Genomic DNA, 15609 nt, shown 5'->3' with positions numbered 1-15609 from the left:
ACACGCGGAAGTATTTGATTTTTGATTCATTAATTATTATTATTATTATTCCGCGTTATTATTATTCTTAGTAAGCAACTGCATTTTTGGAGGCTTTATCATATTCAAAAAGTCATGAAAGTAGGAACACGCGTCTCTTCCGGCGAAAAGTTCAGTGTTTTAGTGGAGTCGCGAATGGGCGTGGCCTAATGGCTCACTAGCGCCCCCTATAGAGATGCCCCGGCGGCGACGTTTACCGATACGCACGAAATCCGGTGGACACGTGTATCACACCGAGATGTGCAAAAAAGTTGCATTGCACCATTTCCTCAACTCAACAGGAAGTCCGCCATTTAAAAAAAAAAAAAAAAAAACCTTTTGGGTCACTTCTTGTGACTTTTTTTTTTTCATAATTTGGATGACATGCTATAGCATGTTTTTTTTTTTTTTTTTTTTTTTAAGTTATGACAAAGAGGGGGCCCATACCATAAACCTTTTGACTGGAAGGCAACATTGCTAACCATTGCACCACCAATCTTCCCAGGGTATGGTCTGCATTGAGACATATCTTTGGCTCATTGCAACCTATAACTCCACCGTCCACAAATATTCATTCAAATGCGACCAACATTTCTGCAGACATTCTTCGGATAGTATATTTACGTGTTTTCAAGGGGGTCTGCAGTGATATTAAATATCTTCCTGTAATGTGTAGTGTATGCAAAACTTTTTCAATTTCTCCAAATGTTTCAACTTCACTAAAAGTTGAATCACCATCAACAGGTGGAATCTGAACCATTAATATCAACCTTGGTGAAGTAGAATCTTTTACCTGTTGAGTTCACCAGACTGTCGGTTCAGTCACTGGAAGCTCTGAGTGAACTCAGTGAAACACTTTCTCCTTCAAAAAAAAGTCATACTATATAGCATGTCGTCCAAAAAGTGACCCAAAAGTCATTTTTGTATATAGTATAGAGTATATAGTATAGAGTATATAGTGTAGAATATATAGTATAGAGTATATAGTATAGAGTATATACAGTAGTATAGCCAGGGCGATGCGGCTAAGTTTGACATTTCGCCGTGATACAGGAAGTTGATGTTTAAGGTCAAACGATGCTCCAAACCTCACGAAACTTTGCATGTGTCAGGCACCAACTTTCATGAGTTTTTGAACATGTTAAAGCCGCCAAAAAAAAGCAAAATTTGTTTAAGAAGATTAAGGAACGAGATCAAAAAAAAAAAAAAAAAAAACTGCTAGCGGGAATATGCGGACCCTCACGTGCTGCACGTCTGGGAGCCGGCCAATTGTAGATTTATTGGTTATGCTTTGCTAAAATGCATTCATTGATCTCTTTTTCTATTCAAAAGCACGATAAAAGACTCAAAAAAGTAGGAACAGAAAAACATATATGGGTATGATCTTAAAAAGAGCATTTTAAGGCAGCCAGCATTAGATGCCATTCTTAATTAGTACTACCAAAAATGTAAAATTATTATCATTAATGATATTAGATGGTCCATCTAGCTGTTTTGGAAAGTAGGAACAATTATTAAATGTTTACCCAGAATATATTTAACAAAAAAATGCATCCCGAAAAATAGCAAACCATAATACAGATGAAAAGGACCTTGCAATAATAAAATGCAGATGCAGTGGTTACACACTTCTTGGACTTACAGTATATTTTAAAGAATGAAAGAATGAACTATGTCTCGTTTGGAGGGGTTATGTTTGCAATAAAAACAACAACAACAACAAAAATATTCTTAGAGATGCAGAATGGGCCTTTAATTTTTGGAGCATTATTTATATAATTTTAATGGATTATTAGTATAGCCTACTTCTGCATTAAAGTCAAGCCACCTTTTAATGGAGTTGATCTGACGTTCCTTTTGCATCTTTTATATGACGTCAGATAAAACAAATTTAAAACGTACTTCATCTCTACTTCTGAATAATAACTTTAACTAAGCAGACTACAGACTACCCAAACTTTCATAAATTCTTACTTTAATATTGACTGTTGAGAGTTCTCTGCCTCCTCCTGCTTCGTTATGCCAAACTAGGAGGAAACAAAATTTTGGAAAAGCCAATAGCGCACGAGGGGTGGAGAGAGGCAACTGCTAAAAAAAAAAAAAAAGGAAAAAAAAGTGCAAATATCCCAGTAGCTCGTTAAAGTTTGCTTCGCAGAGGAAGGGTGAGGTGACAAGGAATGGCAAGTTCAATACAAGAACTCTGGGATTTTACTTTTGGTGGTGATACAGTCTTCCTTCAGAGCTGTGCGTCTTTGCGCACTCGGAGAGCTCCACGGGAATTTGAGCGACAGTAGATCATTTTAGTAGCAAACATGAAGGAGGAGAACAAGTCATTGACGGACCATCCATGCAGTCCAGCGGGCAGCGAAGGCTCCACGTCCCAGCATGGATCGGATTCAGAGCCCCCAACCTCCCCAGCAGGACCCGAAGCGCAGAAGGAAGGGATTACGCGCAAATCTGAGAGCTGCCCGCAGGAAGAGCGGTTCCCCGCCTGTATCCGGGACGCGGTGTCGCAGGTGCTGAAAGGTTATGACTGGTCGCTGGTGCCTATGCCCAGCCAGGGGCCGAGAGGGCTGAAGAGCAAACCTCATGTGAAACGGCCGATGAACGCGTTCATGGTTTGGGCGCAGGCAGCGCGGAGGAAGCTGGCGGATCAGTATCCTCATCTGCACAACGCCGAGCTCAGCAAGACTCTGGGCAAACTGTGGCGGTAAGTAGATCCTTATTTTCAACTACTGAGCGGCTAGAACTCCAGTATATCTCAAGACCACCACAATTACTGTTTCCAAACCCAAATCCTGTTTTGTTTTTTTTCTCTCAATTTCATTTCAAAATAGCCAACCTCCCTTTAGTGATTTTTTTAAAAACTCTCCCGACAAAATGACTATGGCAATAAAACTACTCTAAACTAGAATTACATTTGCAAAGATTTTCTAAGTATTTTGGTTGGAAGGTACTTTCACAGTTAAATGAAGCCATGCAGAGGAAGCGGTTGTAGTTTTTCTGCGCAGTACAAAAAAAAAAATCGTTTAATAAAAGACAAATTAAAGATGACTCATTCACTGCTAAGTGGAGGCTCATTGCTAAAGGCTCCATGACTGAAGTTTCACATGCAAAAAGGTTGAGAGCCTTTAAAGACGTAAAAGTAGAAGTACTTGAATTAAAAAGATAACTGTTGCATGCAATAGTTCTGCATTAAAGATTCAAAATGTACTTAAGAAAACTGTATTTCTCTCTGAACTGTTGTGAAATAGAAGTGCTAAGTAAACCAAAGTGGGTATCTAAAATGTGTTTTTCTATACAGTACCATACAGTGTTGTGTTCCACAGCACCGTGCAGCAAAAATAATTCTCAATTATTAATATGGTGGTGCACAAATGTCAAAGCAAAAAAAAAAAAAGCAAAAATAATTCAAATGCAGTTTTTTCAGTATTGACCACATGGCAACATACATTTTATTTTGAAATGTTGTGTTGTGTTTAAAACACCCTCTATTTTCTGCTAACTCTCCTGTCCTCCTCAGACTTCTCTCTGAAACTGAGAAGCGTCCCTTCATCGAGGAGGCCGAGAAGCTGCGGCTGCAACACAAGAAGGACTATCCGGACTACAAGTACCAGCCTCGGAGACGCAAGAGCTCCAAACCGGACTGCAGACCCGGACTGGTCCAGCAGCAGCACCAGCGCCAGCAGCAGGGCTTGTATAAACCCGAGCTGGGGGTGGCCAGGCTGGCTGGCACAGGGGAGGTGCACTACCATTACCATCCAGACAGGACAGGTGATGGGACTGTTTCCGTGAGGGCATGTTCTCCTCTGTGAACTTTTATGCTCCAGAGTTGAAAAACTAATTGGTGTTTCCTGTAATTTGGTTTCCAGGTCAGTCACACGGACCTCCAACACCTCCCACTACCCCTAAAACGGAGCCACACATGGGGACCAAGCACGAGGACCGCCGGTCCGTGGACACCAGCTCCGGCTCTGCTCCTCATCCCGGCCGCCAGAACATCGACTTCAGCAACGTGGACATCTCGGAGCTCAGCACTGACGTCATCGGCACCATCGATGGCTTCGACGTCCACGAGTTCGATCAGTACCTGCCTCCGAACGGCCCCGGCACCACAATCCTGACCCCGCCGGACACCAGCAGCCCCTCTGGATCGTTCCTCCCACCCGGCGGCACCCACTGTCACTCCCATGGCAACTGGACACCCAAAACATCTGGCGGGACTCCCATCGAGGACGGCTGCCAAAAACCTCAGATTAAAACGGAGCAGATGAGCCCAGGTCACTACAGCTCCTCTTCCTCCTCCACCACCACTCCTCCCCCACCTGAGTACACCTCCCTGGGCTCCACCGCTTGCCCTTCCTCCACCTCCTCGTCCTGCGCCAATCAATCAGACTACACTGACCTTCAAGGCTCCAGCTTATACAGCGCTTTCTCCGGCTACCCCGCCAGTCTGTATCAATACCCGTACTTTCACTCCTCCCGCAGGTCTTACGCCACGCCGCTTATCAACAGCCTGGCCTTGGCGCCCCCTCCACACAGTCCTCCCTCTGGCTGGGAGCAGCCTATCTACACCACCCTCACCCGGCCGTGAGGAGGACACAGCGCGGGAGAAAGACTTGCAATGCTCAGACTGACAATGTTTGGAGATTTAGCAAGTAAAATCCTATTTGGATTTTTGAAGTACACATTTTTTTTTGTGTCAATATCTTGCAACATTTTTTTTATTTTCATGCAAAAAAATTCTGATAAAGATTAGATGAACAAAGATTCAGTGTTTTATCCTGAATTTGAGTCTTCTCTCAGTAACCAGACCTGCAGAATGACATTTAAACTCACTTTGGACACAAAAATGTTCCACTGAAACGCCACACGAATGAAATATTGGTATGACAGTAGCACCCAATAGTCATTTTACCTTTTATGGAAGTTTTATGGAAGTTTTTCCACAATAAAGTTGAGTAAAATAGTCCTAATTTTTGTACTTTTTGAATTTTTTTATTATTCCTGCCAAAGGAATATGGAAAAGAGTGGCACTTTTTTTCATACAATTAAGTTTCTTCATCCATTAATAAGGTGTTTTATATCAGTAATGACCAAGAGATTGTTTTCTTTCTTAAAGGTCCCATATTTTACACTTTTCCAGTGTTTTATTTGCAGTTTTGATACCCATCAGAAGATATTTTTGTTGTTCTAAGTACCAAATATTTTTTCTTCTTTTTAGTTTCTCTTGAGTTTGACCAAGAACAAGCTGTTTTGTGCCTGTGTCTTTAAGGCGGTTTGATATCAATGACCCAATTTTTCTGATTGGCTGAATCCTTTTCGATTCAGGCACACCCAAACCAACCACATGCTTTTCTTTGGTCTTATTGCTTGCTAGCGCCAGAACAAAATGACCGCTTGGTGTTTTCTTCCACATAAAAGGTTGGACAGTGAGCAGTATTGAAGGCGGTCATATGACATAAGTGCGAGTTTGTGACATCACAAACCCACTGAAGTCCAAACGGCACAGATGCTAAAATACGGGCTGTGTGCATTTCTCCATGGACTGACCATTTTGACACTTTCACAGTATTTATAGGACATCTGAACTCACTTGATCATAAACAAATAGAAATGGTAATGTGAATCTATACAATACGGGACCTTTAAAATGAAGACTGAATAACAAGCAATAACAATGAAAATGCAAAACCTGTCTACACTGAAAGGCACCTAAATGTTAGTCTCCATGGTTGTTTGAGCTTTGCCGAACACAATGATGTATGTTCCGATTTTTACGATCAAATTCATCAACTAAAAGTGGAGCTCAGTGAAAATCAGACCTGCGAGGGAAAAGAGTGACCTTACAACTAAAGTTTAGAAGCCAGTCCTGGTCCTCGTGGTGATTTTCTGCAGACCGGTTCCTCATCTGCTGCTTCGTTTCCAGGTTGTCTCCAGTCGGACAGCTGCTCCTGCTGGGTTTCCTGTGAGGAGATTAGTTAATTTCACAGTAGTCGCAGCTCCGGCTGTCGTGTCCATCGGCTGCAGGGTCTGATGGACACGACAGCTGGACTATACGTTTCCCAGAAGCACTGCAAGAGACAAAAAAGAAAAACACTTTGAGTTCCTGACATGAATGGAGTCTGGGCTATCCAAATAATGTAAAAGAACTTTAAAGACCAAGTGTAAGACTCAGATTAGGATTGCACCTGTTATATCCAGGCCAAACTAACATGTAGTGAAGCAGCAGCTTCACCATAAATACATATTTTCTACACGTTCCAGCACCTCACTGACCTCATTATCTTCAGGTACAAACCCAGAGACTGCTGAGCCCAGGCCCGGGCCCCGCCCACTTTTAAACACTTCCTGTGTGGGTCCCACCTGACTGCCGCAGCTCAGTGGCTCACTGTCTCCCCAGTTTACCGTGACAACCCGGTTGCCAACGACAACAAGACGGGCCAGACAGAAGCGACATTGATTTGGCCACGCGTCCGTAAAGGCCCATGGAGCCAGTGAGAGTGGCGAGATCATCAGGTGACATTTACACCAGCAGACCTGCAGTGAGCGTGCAACTCGACACATGCTACCTTTACAGGTGACCAATGAGCACCATTTAAAGGAATATTACACCAAGTGAGATGGTGGTGAAGAGTGTTGTCAAACGCGTCACTCCAAAATCTTCCAAAGGAGTTTATTTGAGTTGAAATCAGGTGACTGCGAAGGTATGTAGTTCAGTTAAGTGGCCGCTGTGCTGCATATGGAAATATCTGAATTTGTAATGCCCCTGTGTTCATTTATTCAAGTTTTATTTTCCTTTAGGAGTCAGGTGGATTATGTTTTCATTAATGTAAAATCACCAGAAACTAAGAATCATGTTCTTGTTGGTTTAAAATGAGCCCTTTACATCGACACAGAGAGCAGGTCCTCTTTTACGGAGCCATATCGTTGTATGTTTCTACAGGAACCTGGAATGGACAAACTAAACACTGGTTGTAAAGATGGCTTTCCACCAAATCCTCCACACTGCTCCTTTAAAGAAGCTCAACATGTTGGGAAATATGCAAAGATATTAGCCGCATTTACACCCTGTACTGTTTATAGAAAAGGACACAGACTCCATGTCTGAAAAGTCAAGCCAATGTGGCAGTGCTTTAAAATGCAATACCACTGAGGGCCACTAGGGGCTGGCGCCAAGAAGCATTTAGCACCAATAGGCTCCCATTTTAATACCCAAGGTTAATATGCAAAGTAAAGCTAATTGTCTCCTGGCTAAAGTGTATTTATTGTTGTTGGTAAGTTTATGGTGTAATTGCATATTATGCACAAAAACAAAGTTATATGAAGCCTTTTGTGATGTCACTTATATCCAATAAATCCATAATATATAATAATATAATATATCCATAAATATCCAACCAAAATATTGAAGTAATGTTGCATTGTGGGTAATGTAAGGCACTAGGATTGGACGAGTAAGAGAAGAATGTGTGGATTAAATTTGAACCAATGATGTCTCTGGTTCTGCTATGAAAACTTTTCTGTCTATTGTGATTGTGACAATATTATAGCAGAGCAATGCTTCATCACTATAGACAGACATTAGAGCGGCATCCCCAACATCTAAAACTGTTCCTTTAAATTGCCGTAAATAGTAAGTCTATTTAAATCATTCATAATGTCTTTATTCTAGTTATTTGGGATAAAATCTTCCCTCTCTCAGGAGCGTTTCACCCAATGTGGAGTGACACTATTAGTAATGGCAGCGCTCCATCTGCTGGACAAAGGGAGGCATGACTGAACTTCAATAATACCATTGCATTTGCTCAAAAAGAATGTGTAATTTCAAGGAAGTCTTTAGGGATAAAACCCTGCTGTGTATATTAGCACAAGATTATGGTATTTTACAACTCGTGTTTTTAAAGGGCCTGAAAATGTCTTACTTGAATGTGACAGTTGGACTTGAAGACCACATTTTCTGCCAAAGTTAGAGCAGTTTTGGTTTTCATGCACCAATCAGGATTTAGCATTATCTGTATCAGACTCTCACAATGTGTGTGTGTGTGTGTGTGTGTGTGTGTGTGTGTGTGTGTGTGTGTGTGTGTGTGTGTGTGTGTGTGTGTGTGTGTGTGTGTGTGTGTTTACCAGAGAAGAAAGTGAACACTGAGGACAAGCCAAACACTGCCATTTGATTTCAGCTTCGTCTGTATTGATGTTAAGACTTTTATAATGAAACAAACTCTCACTGTGATTTAAGGACAACAATGTGTCTTTAAAACAAGATGCAAAAAAAAGTCAAATGAAAAAGTCGTAGAAGTGTTATATAAATTACAATCCTGTCACATTACAATCCTTGAAAGCAGCAATAACTGTCTACGATGACTCGGTATGTTCAACAGTACAAATAAATAAAAGAGAACAGCTGTCAGATTAAGGTTTTTTTTTTTTTTTTTTTTTTTTTTTTTTTTTTGTTTAGAAGAAGAAACCCTGCCTGGACGCAGATCAGCCACCTCCGGCTACGTTTAACAGCGACGGTGTTCACTGAGAAGTTTTTGTGTGTGTGTGTGTTTTGTATGCATATTTGTTGTTAACAGCACTTTGTAGATTGGGTGGGTTTAAGCGGGGTTTTTAAGTGCCAGAGGTTCAAACCTCGCAGCGTCCTCGATGAAAAAAAAACGATCACGATTTCCACGCACACGGTAAGCCACTGTCATCAAAAACTGTACATTCAATAAATTAACAATGCATCGTCTTCTTCGTTACGCGACCAGTGAAATGACTCTAGATTACATAATTACATTAGATTACAGGCAGAATGAACCATTCACGAGACAAAATCCTTTTGGGGGGAAGAGAAGGGAGGGTGAGGGGGGATGAGGGGGGGGATTGTTGCAGGAGGAAGGGTTCACATGGCTGAGGAGAGGGGAAGGAGGGGGGAAGGGAGCAGGAGGGGGGGGGTGGCATAATAATGTACAGCACAAGGTTGGTAGGCGCAATAGTGATGACATCATCTACGCTTTGGCCTCGGTTCAGCCCACGATGGGGCCTTGAGTCCCGTTCGAGTTTTAAGGTTTTTCTGCACAGACAGACTGGAGTCTCTCAGTGCTTCTCTTCTTTTTCTTCTTCTTCATCTTTTCTCCATCCCAAAACCCGCTGCTGACTCCTGACCCCACCCCACCCCACCGCCTCCCGCCATGACCTGTGGTCCCACGCCGGGGGGGGGGGGCTGTCTCTGATCTGAATGAGACCGGGCCGGTCCAGTTGAGTTCGGGTCTCCTTGCGGGGCTGCTTCAAGGCTTGTGTTTGAAGTGGGCCTCCACTGCAGAGACAGACAAATACAATGATGTTCGGTGAGTGAAATGAATGTGTTTTCTACCAGCGTACAGTTTTTGACTGGTGATGCTGCTGCTTTTCTTTCAAGAAGCTGGTTGACAGTATTTTGTGTTAAGCTTTAAGCTGCTTTTGGATTCAACCCACATTTCCCTGTTACCAAACAGATCCCCAGGGGGCGCTGCAGCTTTAGAACAGAACCAGACATTTTCTAAGAGGGTTCTTGTCAGTATTTTAGCAGCAGTTAATCTTAGCAGAAGTCCTGTTGGCATGTGGTGAAGTGTTTGTCGGTAATTATATGTGTTTGGTGGAGGTTAGTTTCAGGGCTTCTTGAACACAATGATGTAAATCAATGATCCCATAAAGTGTGACGACAGAAAATGTTCAAAAACCTTTTTGGTGAAGACGTTCATTGGTGGCAGGAGTGATATTTATGCTGTTGGAATACACATAATACAAAACTATCTTGTAAACTGTTTACAATGTGAAAACCCAACGAGAACATTTCGGCATTTGGATGTTTTCAGCTGGAATTTTAGTTTTCCTTGAATGTTCTTTGTAAAAGTTTGGATATCATTCTCGGAAATATTCCAAAAATATTTTGTGTTGTCTTGAAATGTTTTTCATAACATTGTCAGAACATTACGGCCTAATGTTTTCTGTAGCCAATTTCATAAAATGTTCCCAGAATGTTATTCATTTCGGATAACGTGTTTATAAATTATATTTATTATAGAAATGTTTCGTGGCAACATTGTTAAAACATTTTAAGAACGATTTTAGCAAACGTTCTCCAACCTGAAAGAGGAAAACTCTGGAAACAACAACAAAAAAATGAATCTAGCTGAAATAATTCCTGGAACACTGCATCATGTGTAGCTTGGAGGCTTCCAATAAAACACAGTTATTAATCTAGTAATTGCAGGGTTGAACCTGCTGTTACTTGCAGCACCAAAGCATAATTAAATTGTAAAACCTGCTGTGATCATTTTACTGTGATCCCTGTGAACGGTTCAACTTCTAAAAAATATATCTTCTTGTATTTGAATACATCAGCAAAGGACTGATTTTGGTCTAAAAAGACTAAACTGCAGATGTTATGATTCCTCTTTTTTTTTTTTTTTTTTTTACATAATCATCTTCAGAAATATATTTGTTTCTTCAGTTCATAAGACAGAAATGTCTTTTATTTCATTTTATTTGAGAAAGATGTATTCGGATTGTTAAATAAAATTACACTCTGCAAATAAAGCCTTCGAATACTCAAATGTTCCGATTAACGACCTGCATATTCCTGCGGCCTCATTGGCCGATTGATGACCCTCTGGAAAGCAGCTATCCAATCCCGTTGCTCGGCCTCGGTCTCGCAGGCAAAGAGGAACTTCCTGTCGGGCGTGACGATGGTGATGCCGTGGTTCCAGTGGTAGCCCTGCGTGGTGGGGGGCAAGCCGGACAGAACGGTGTAGCTGTTCTCCTTACTGCCGATGAACACCTCACCTCGGGCGTAAGCATCCTGAGAGACAGACCGAAGTCCTGTTAACAAACCGTGCCATCGACAAATCAACCGAATCGAAAGGCAAAGCAGGTCTCTTCTTACCAGAGGGTCTTTGAAGTACATGAGCCGCCTGTCATCCATCGTGAACCACCTCTTCTTGAAGCCCTCGGTGTGCTGAGGCAGAGACAGACGGTGAAATTACCAACACAGATTACATCGTAACAGCTCCACAGATTGTATGAAAAGCTGAAGCCTTATAATAACTTCTTTCTGGTTATATTGTACTACATTTAAGTTAAAAAAATAAAAATAAAAAATGAAATGACTGATGTTCAAAAACCTCTTTTGACAGCTTAAATATACTCCAATGTACCCTAACCTGGAACCTATAAAAACACAGCACTGAGCTTTCAGGCCACTAAAAATGATTTTCTCGTGAAACTGCTCACAACCTACTGACATACAGTTTGCGATATTACAACGTAGGCGATGTGCTGTCAGCAGACGATGCATCAATTTAAGGTGAATGTGCTTCACGAGACCTGCAGGCAGATTAGTCAGACTGAGGTGTAACAAACACTATTAATCCTTATTTCACTGTGGAGGGGCGTTCGTATCCAGAGAGAATCAGCACAAACCTTTGGACCAGTTTTCTCCATGAAGCCTTCCTTCATAAAGTTTCGGGTCAGTTTGGGCACCAGCTAGAGACAAAACAGGAAATCATGTCAAAATAAAAGCATGAAAGAGATATTAAAAAAAACAACACAGGCGTTCTAGCGTGGACATCACGGACATTCAAGATTTTCATGCAGTTGCTCGACTCCGACATGGATGAGGTTTTTCACTGCTTTGAAGCAGCAATAATATAATAATTATTCTATCTAACAATCAATAACTGTTGTACACAAACACTTAGAATTCTGTAACTCCTGATGTCCCATTCTTGGGTGTGTCATGAAATCCCATCATCCTCACCTCTTCATCGCTTGCTCCGGGGAAGGCGACCTGCAGGTAGTGGAACCTGGCCGCTCTGATGGCATTGAACCAGTCGACCATTTCCTGTATAAAAACAAACACTGAGTGGCAACATGTCCTGCTGGGAATCACATATCGTCTGTCACAGCATGGGTGTTGATTTCTGAGTTAAAACAGTGGAGATCATTTTTTTTCTCTGATTGTAGTAAAGGTGTCTTTCAGACACAGTGAGGTGTAGTTGAAAGCGTCTGTGCTGTGTGGATGCTGCAGTGCTGTCGATAACTCCAGCACAAAAGGAGAGTGACGGCGACACCGAATGAACCCGATGAACCCTCCCTGTCACAGCCTTCAGTAACACGTCTCAGCCACCAGAGGGGGCAGCAGCGCTCCTTCTCGCTCAGCCCCCCCCCCCCCCCCCCCCTCCCCAACTGACTGGCTATTAATATCCGTCTCTTTCTTCTCTGTAATCTGCTCATTTTTGATTAAGTCTCTCTACTTCTATTTTAGTCACAAATCGCAGAGATGGAGAAAAGAACTGTGAGGCTCAGCAATATAAGACCATCAGTGTGAGATGGAGGGCATACAGACATACATACACACACACACACACACACACACACACACACACACACACACACATATATGCATTTGGAGGTTTAAAGGGTTAAAAGGGAGAATGAGGGGAACTGATAGTTCAAATTCTCTCAAAATGAAATGATTTCTCATTTAGTTCCTAGAAAGGAGTGTAATTTGGTCGCTGCTGTAACCTCGGTTCTCTGTCAGTGTGCAGTGAGTAAAGTGAACATGCAAAAATCAAAATGTATATAAAACCCAAGAAATATATATATTTTTTTAAATTAGTAAACAATGAAAACCCCCCCCGATTATTTACCCAGATTTAAATGGATGTTCGTTTCCAGTCATTAGAATTGAAGCATTTCTTTTAAGGACATTCTTTAGAAACGAATAACAAAACTACAGAAATTCTGGCCCCCATAAAATAGAAGTGTTGCCATTACCAATCATTTGCTCGAGGTTTGTTGTCGACCCCACAAACTGAACAATGGAAAATAGCTGAACCACTACTTTACTGTGAAGAGCATTGATAGAGAAAATACTGCATTACAGTGATGATGTTGAGGCATTGACTCTATTTCGCAACTATGCCCATGAGGCTAAAGTGCTGACTTTCTGCTTTGAGGCTGTTTGAGGCTACTAACATCCGTACAGGGTGATAACTGCAGCAACTGCAGCTCTCTTTTTTTTTTTTACACAGCCTCGTGATTTTTAGGACAGAAGGACAAATTTGTACTCTTCTCAGAATCTAAACAGATTCAGCCTCACATTCAAGCTACAAGTCAGCACTTTGCTCTCAAAGTCATTGAGTCTAAACGACACAAAAATGTGTCACTATTTAAAAACTCTGTGACTGGATGAGCTTCTGAATGTATAGAAGAGCAGTTATAGAAAAGTCTAAAAGGAAATTACTCATTAAGGGACATTTTCAGGTCAAAGTGTGTTCAGTAAAACAGACAACTTGCTTATTTCTCTACCAACACTGTACCAGTGCCCTGTTACTTGTACAGAAATACACTTAATAAGTGTGTCTGTGTACAGGAGAGTGTGTGCCCGTGTACCTTCGCGTCGCTGTGGTAGACGAAGATGTTCCTTGTGCTGTTGTCTTTCAGGTAGGTGATCTGCAGGCCGCAGGGATTGCCGATCTTGGCCGGCTGGAAAGTGGCATTGAGGGTTTCAATTTTCATCATTGCCTTGGGATCCCTGGCCTTGACGGAGGCAGAGAAATAAACAACAAACAGGGCGCTGTCAAAGCCTCATATTTCCTGAGCATTTGTTGTGAAATTTTGCTCTGGTAAACATCCATTAAAATCACTGCGCTCACATCCTGCTTGTTGAAATATTTCAGGGCCCCCTCCCTCTCCGACAGGACGAACTTTCGGCTGAGGAACTGACCGTTGTCTCTTCCTCGTTTCCATAGAAACCCCTCTCGGTAGCCTGGGCAGGGAGGAGAAAAAAAAAAAAAAAGTGTGTGTGTGGTTGGGAGGCTTGGTACCAAACACCCCTTCAGAGGAGCTCAAACAGAAGAGACGTTTACAGCAGTAATGGTGAGATGTTGGAGCTGGTGGGTGGAAGATGATACTTCTGTTAAGCTGGAATCAAAGAGCATTTGAAATCGCATTTACACGGGGAGGAAGAAAGAGGAGCCGGTGTGCGTGAAAGTGAGAAAACACAGCCGAGGGAGAAGAAACAAACAACAGAGGGGAGGAATTTTAGCAGGAATTGCAGCATGAGACAGCACACAGAGATTTCTTTTTTATTGTTTCTGTACACAGAACATCCTTTAATGACACGCTGTTCTATTTATAGCCGACGATGACTTCTTCTTCTTCGGTCTATTTCAGTAAATCGCTCTTCCCGCACTGCTTTCTTCTCTAATTTATCTTCTATTTAAGTCACGCCGTGAAATCTTTTCTGTCTCATCTGGATCTATTTCTGTGGTTTGAATGGGAGGAAGATGTCTGAGCATCATCAGGGAACGCTTTAAAGAAGTGACTGATTTACATCGTCACCAGATGTGCCAGATGCTGAGCTTATAATGGGGGCTAACTGTCAAATAGCGACAATTCAGTCACTTAAAAAGACAAATAAGCAGTGTAGATGGGGCTAATGTGCCTTCAATGATTATATCGAGTGGCGTAGAAAGAAAGATTAGGAGTAATAAATTAAGAAAAAAAGATGTATCTGGGGATATAACCTCAGTAAAAGGTTCTTTGAGCGTTGCGTCACCTGCAGTGGAATCTAATCATGCAGGTAGCTTTATTTACTTTGCTTTTGAGCTAAATTGGCTCCATCCCAATACAATGGAGGTGAATGGAAACGTGCACGAAGCACTAAAACAAAGGACATTTAAACGTGTGAATAGCAACATCTCCATCCCCACAGACCTCGCTGTCAACAGTTTTCTAATTAAAATGATTCAAGGTGAGGTATCAGTGCACTTATGGAAATACCATTAAAATGAAATGAAATACAGTCAATCTTTTTAAATTCTGCCAGCATACAAACTCAGCTTTAGTCACCTGGATTGTATTGGATAGAGGCAGGAATCTGAAAAACAGCTCTACAATATAAAGCTCACTGCACCTCTCCACATTCTTTTATAGTAATTTGGATGAACCAACCCTTTAACTAAAAGTTAAAACCATGTTTTTAATTTAAAATGTTTGGTCACTTGATGGTAGTAAATGAAGCTGAATACACTAGAACAGCAACACTATTACGTTAACATGTTAGCAAAGGAGTGTAGCTGTAGGCCGACATTCCCAGTGGAAACGGCACCCACAATAGACCACGTTATATTAAGCGAGTACCCAGCCGGGGAACAGCTTTTCAAGTTCCTATTATGTGCTATATAAATCTGGGGAACATGGGAATGATGGAAATATCTCTCTCTAGCTGCTAAAGGCTCCTCTGTTTGTGTTTGTTTGTTTGTTTGTTTGTTTGTTTGTTCAGATCCCCATTAGCTTTGGCGTCGCAGCAGCTGTTCTGCCCGCGGTCCTCATAATTTACATAGCGACAAAATACACATTGATACAACTCATCACAAGCACGGACATAATGAATAAATGAATAACAGAGTCTTGGATGTGGCGAAGTGTCAAGTAGTGTGAAATATTTCTGTGTATTTGCATTCAAAAGTAGCGTTTTGGATCAAATATATGGAATCTTTGTTGTTATCTCGTTTTGGATGAAAACCATCAATGAATCCAGCTATCCTTTTTCACTTCAAA

The 15609-nt window shown here is 41.7% G+C and overlaps 2 protein-coding genes across 2 annotated transcripts in view; one reads left to right on the top strand and one right to left on the bottom strand.

Annotated features, from left to right (window-relative positions):
* The first annotated feature begins 519 nt into the window (after window positions 1-519).
* LOC138202261 (transcription factor Sox-8-like) lies at window positions 520-4974 on the top strand. Its single transcript, XM_069156134.1, has 3 exons — window positions 520-2728; window positions 3542-3792; window positions 3891-4974. Exons 1-3 carry the CDS (start codon window positions 2331-2333, stop codon window positions 4610-4612), a joined length of 1371 nt encoding a protein of 456 aa, XP_069012235.1. The 5' UTR covers window positions 520-2330; the 3' UTR covers window positions 4613-4974.
* Window positions 4975-8187: 3213 nt separating this feature from the next.
* Window positions 8188-15609, bottom strand: part of LOC138202260 (arf-GAP with dual PH domain-containing protein 1) — a 36424-nt gene continuing 29002 nt past the window's right edge. The window contains exons 5-11 of the mRNA XM_069156133.1: window positions 13701-13813; window positions 13438-13584; window positions 11801-11884; window positions 11464-11526; window positions 10928-10999; window positions 10615-10843; window positions 8188-9319 (exon numbers count right to left, since the gene is read on the bottom strand). Of these exons, the coding sequence (XP_069012234.1) occupies window positions 9291-9319; window positions 10615-10843; window positions 10928-10999; window positions 11464-11526; window positions 11801-11884; window positions 13438-13584; window positions 13701-13813 (737 nt within the window). The 3' untranslated portion in view covers window positions 8188-9290. The remainder of the gene's footprint in view (window positions 9320-10614; window positions 10844-10927; window positions 11000-11463; window positions 11527-11800; window positions 11885-13437; window positions 13585-13700; window positions 13814-15609) is intronic.

Source organism: Embiotoca jacksoni, unplaced genomic scaffold (assembly GCF_022577435.1).
Source record: "Embiotoca jacksoni isolate LCO1_2020_lvr unplaced genomic scaffold, fEmbJac1.0.p SCAF_20, whole genome shotgun sequence".
Classification (NCBI taxonomy): Eukaryota; Metazoa; Chordata; class Actinopteri; family Embiotocidae; genus Embiotoca; species Embiotoca jacksoni.
Note: the sequence above shows the minus strand (reverse complement) of the source record. Positions and strands in the feature narration are given on the sequence as shown.

Bases quoted from the DNA above. Each gene is read 5' to 3' on its own strand.
- LOC138202261 (XM_069156134.1), top strand. From the start codon at position 2,331: ATGAAGGAGGAGAACAAGTCATTGACGGACCATCCATGCAGTCCAGCG. The intron at 2,729-3,541 runs GTAAGTAGATCC...TGTCCTCCTCAG, and splicing joins ACTCTGGGCAAACTGTGGCG to ACTTCTCTCTGAAACTGAGA. The intron at 3,793-3,890 runs GTGATGGGACTG...TTTGGTTTCCAG, and splicing joins TTACCATCCAGACAGGACAG to GTCAGTCACACGGACCTCCA.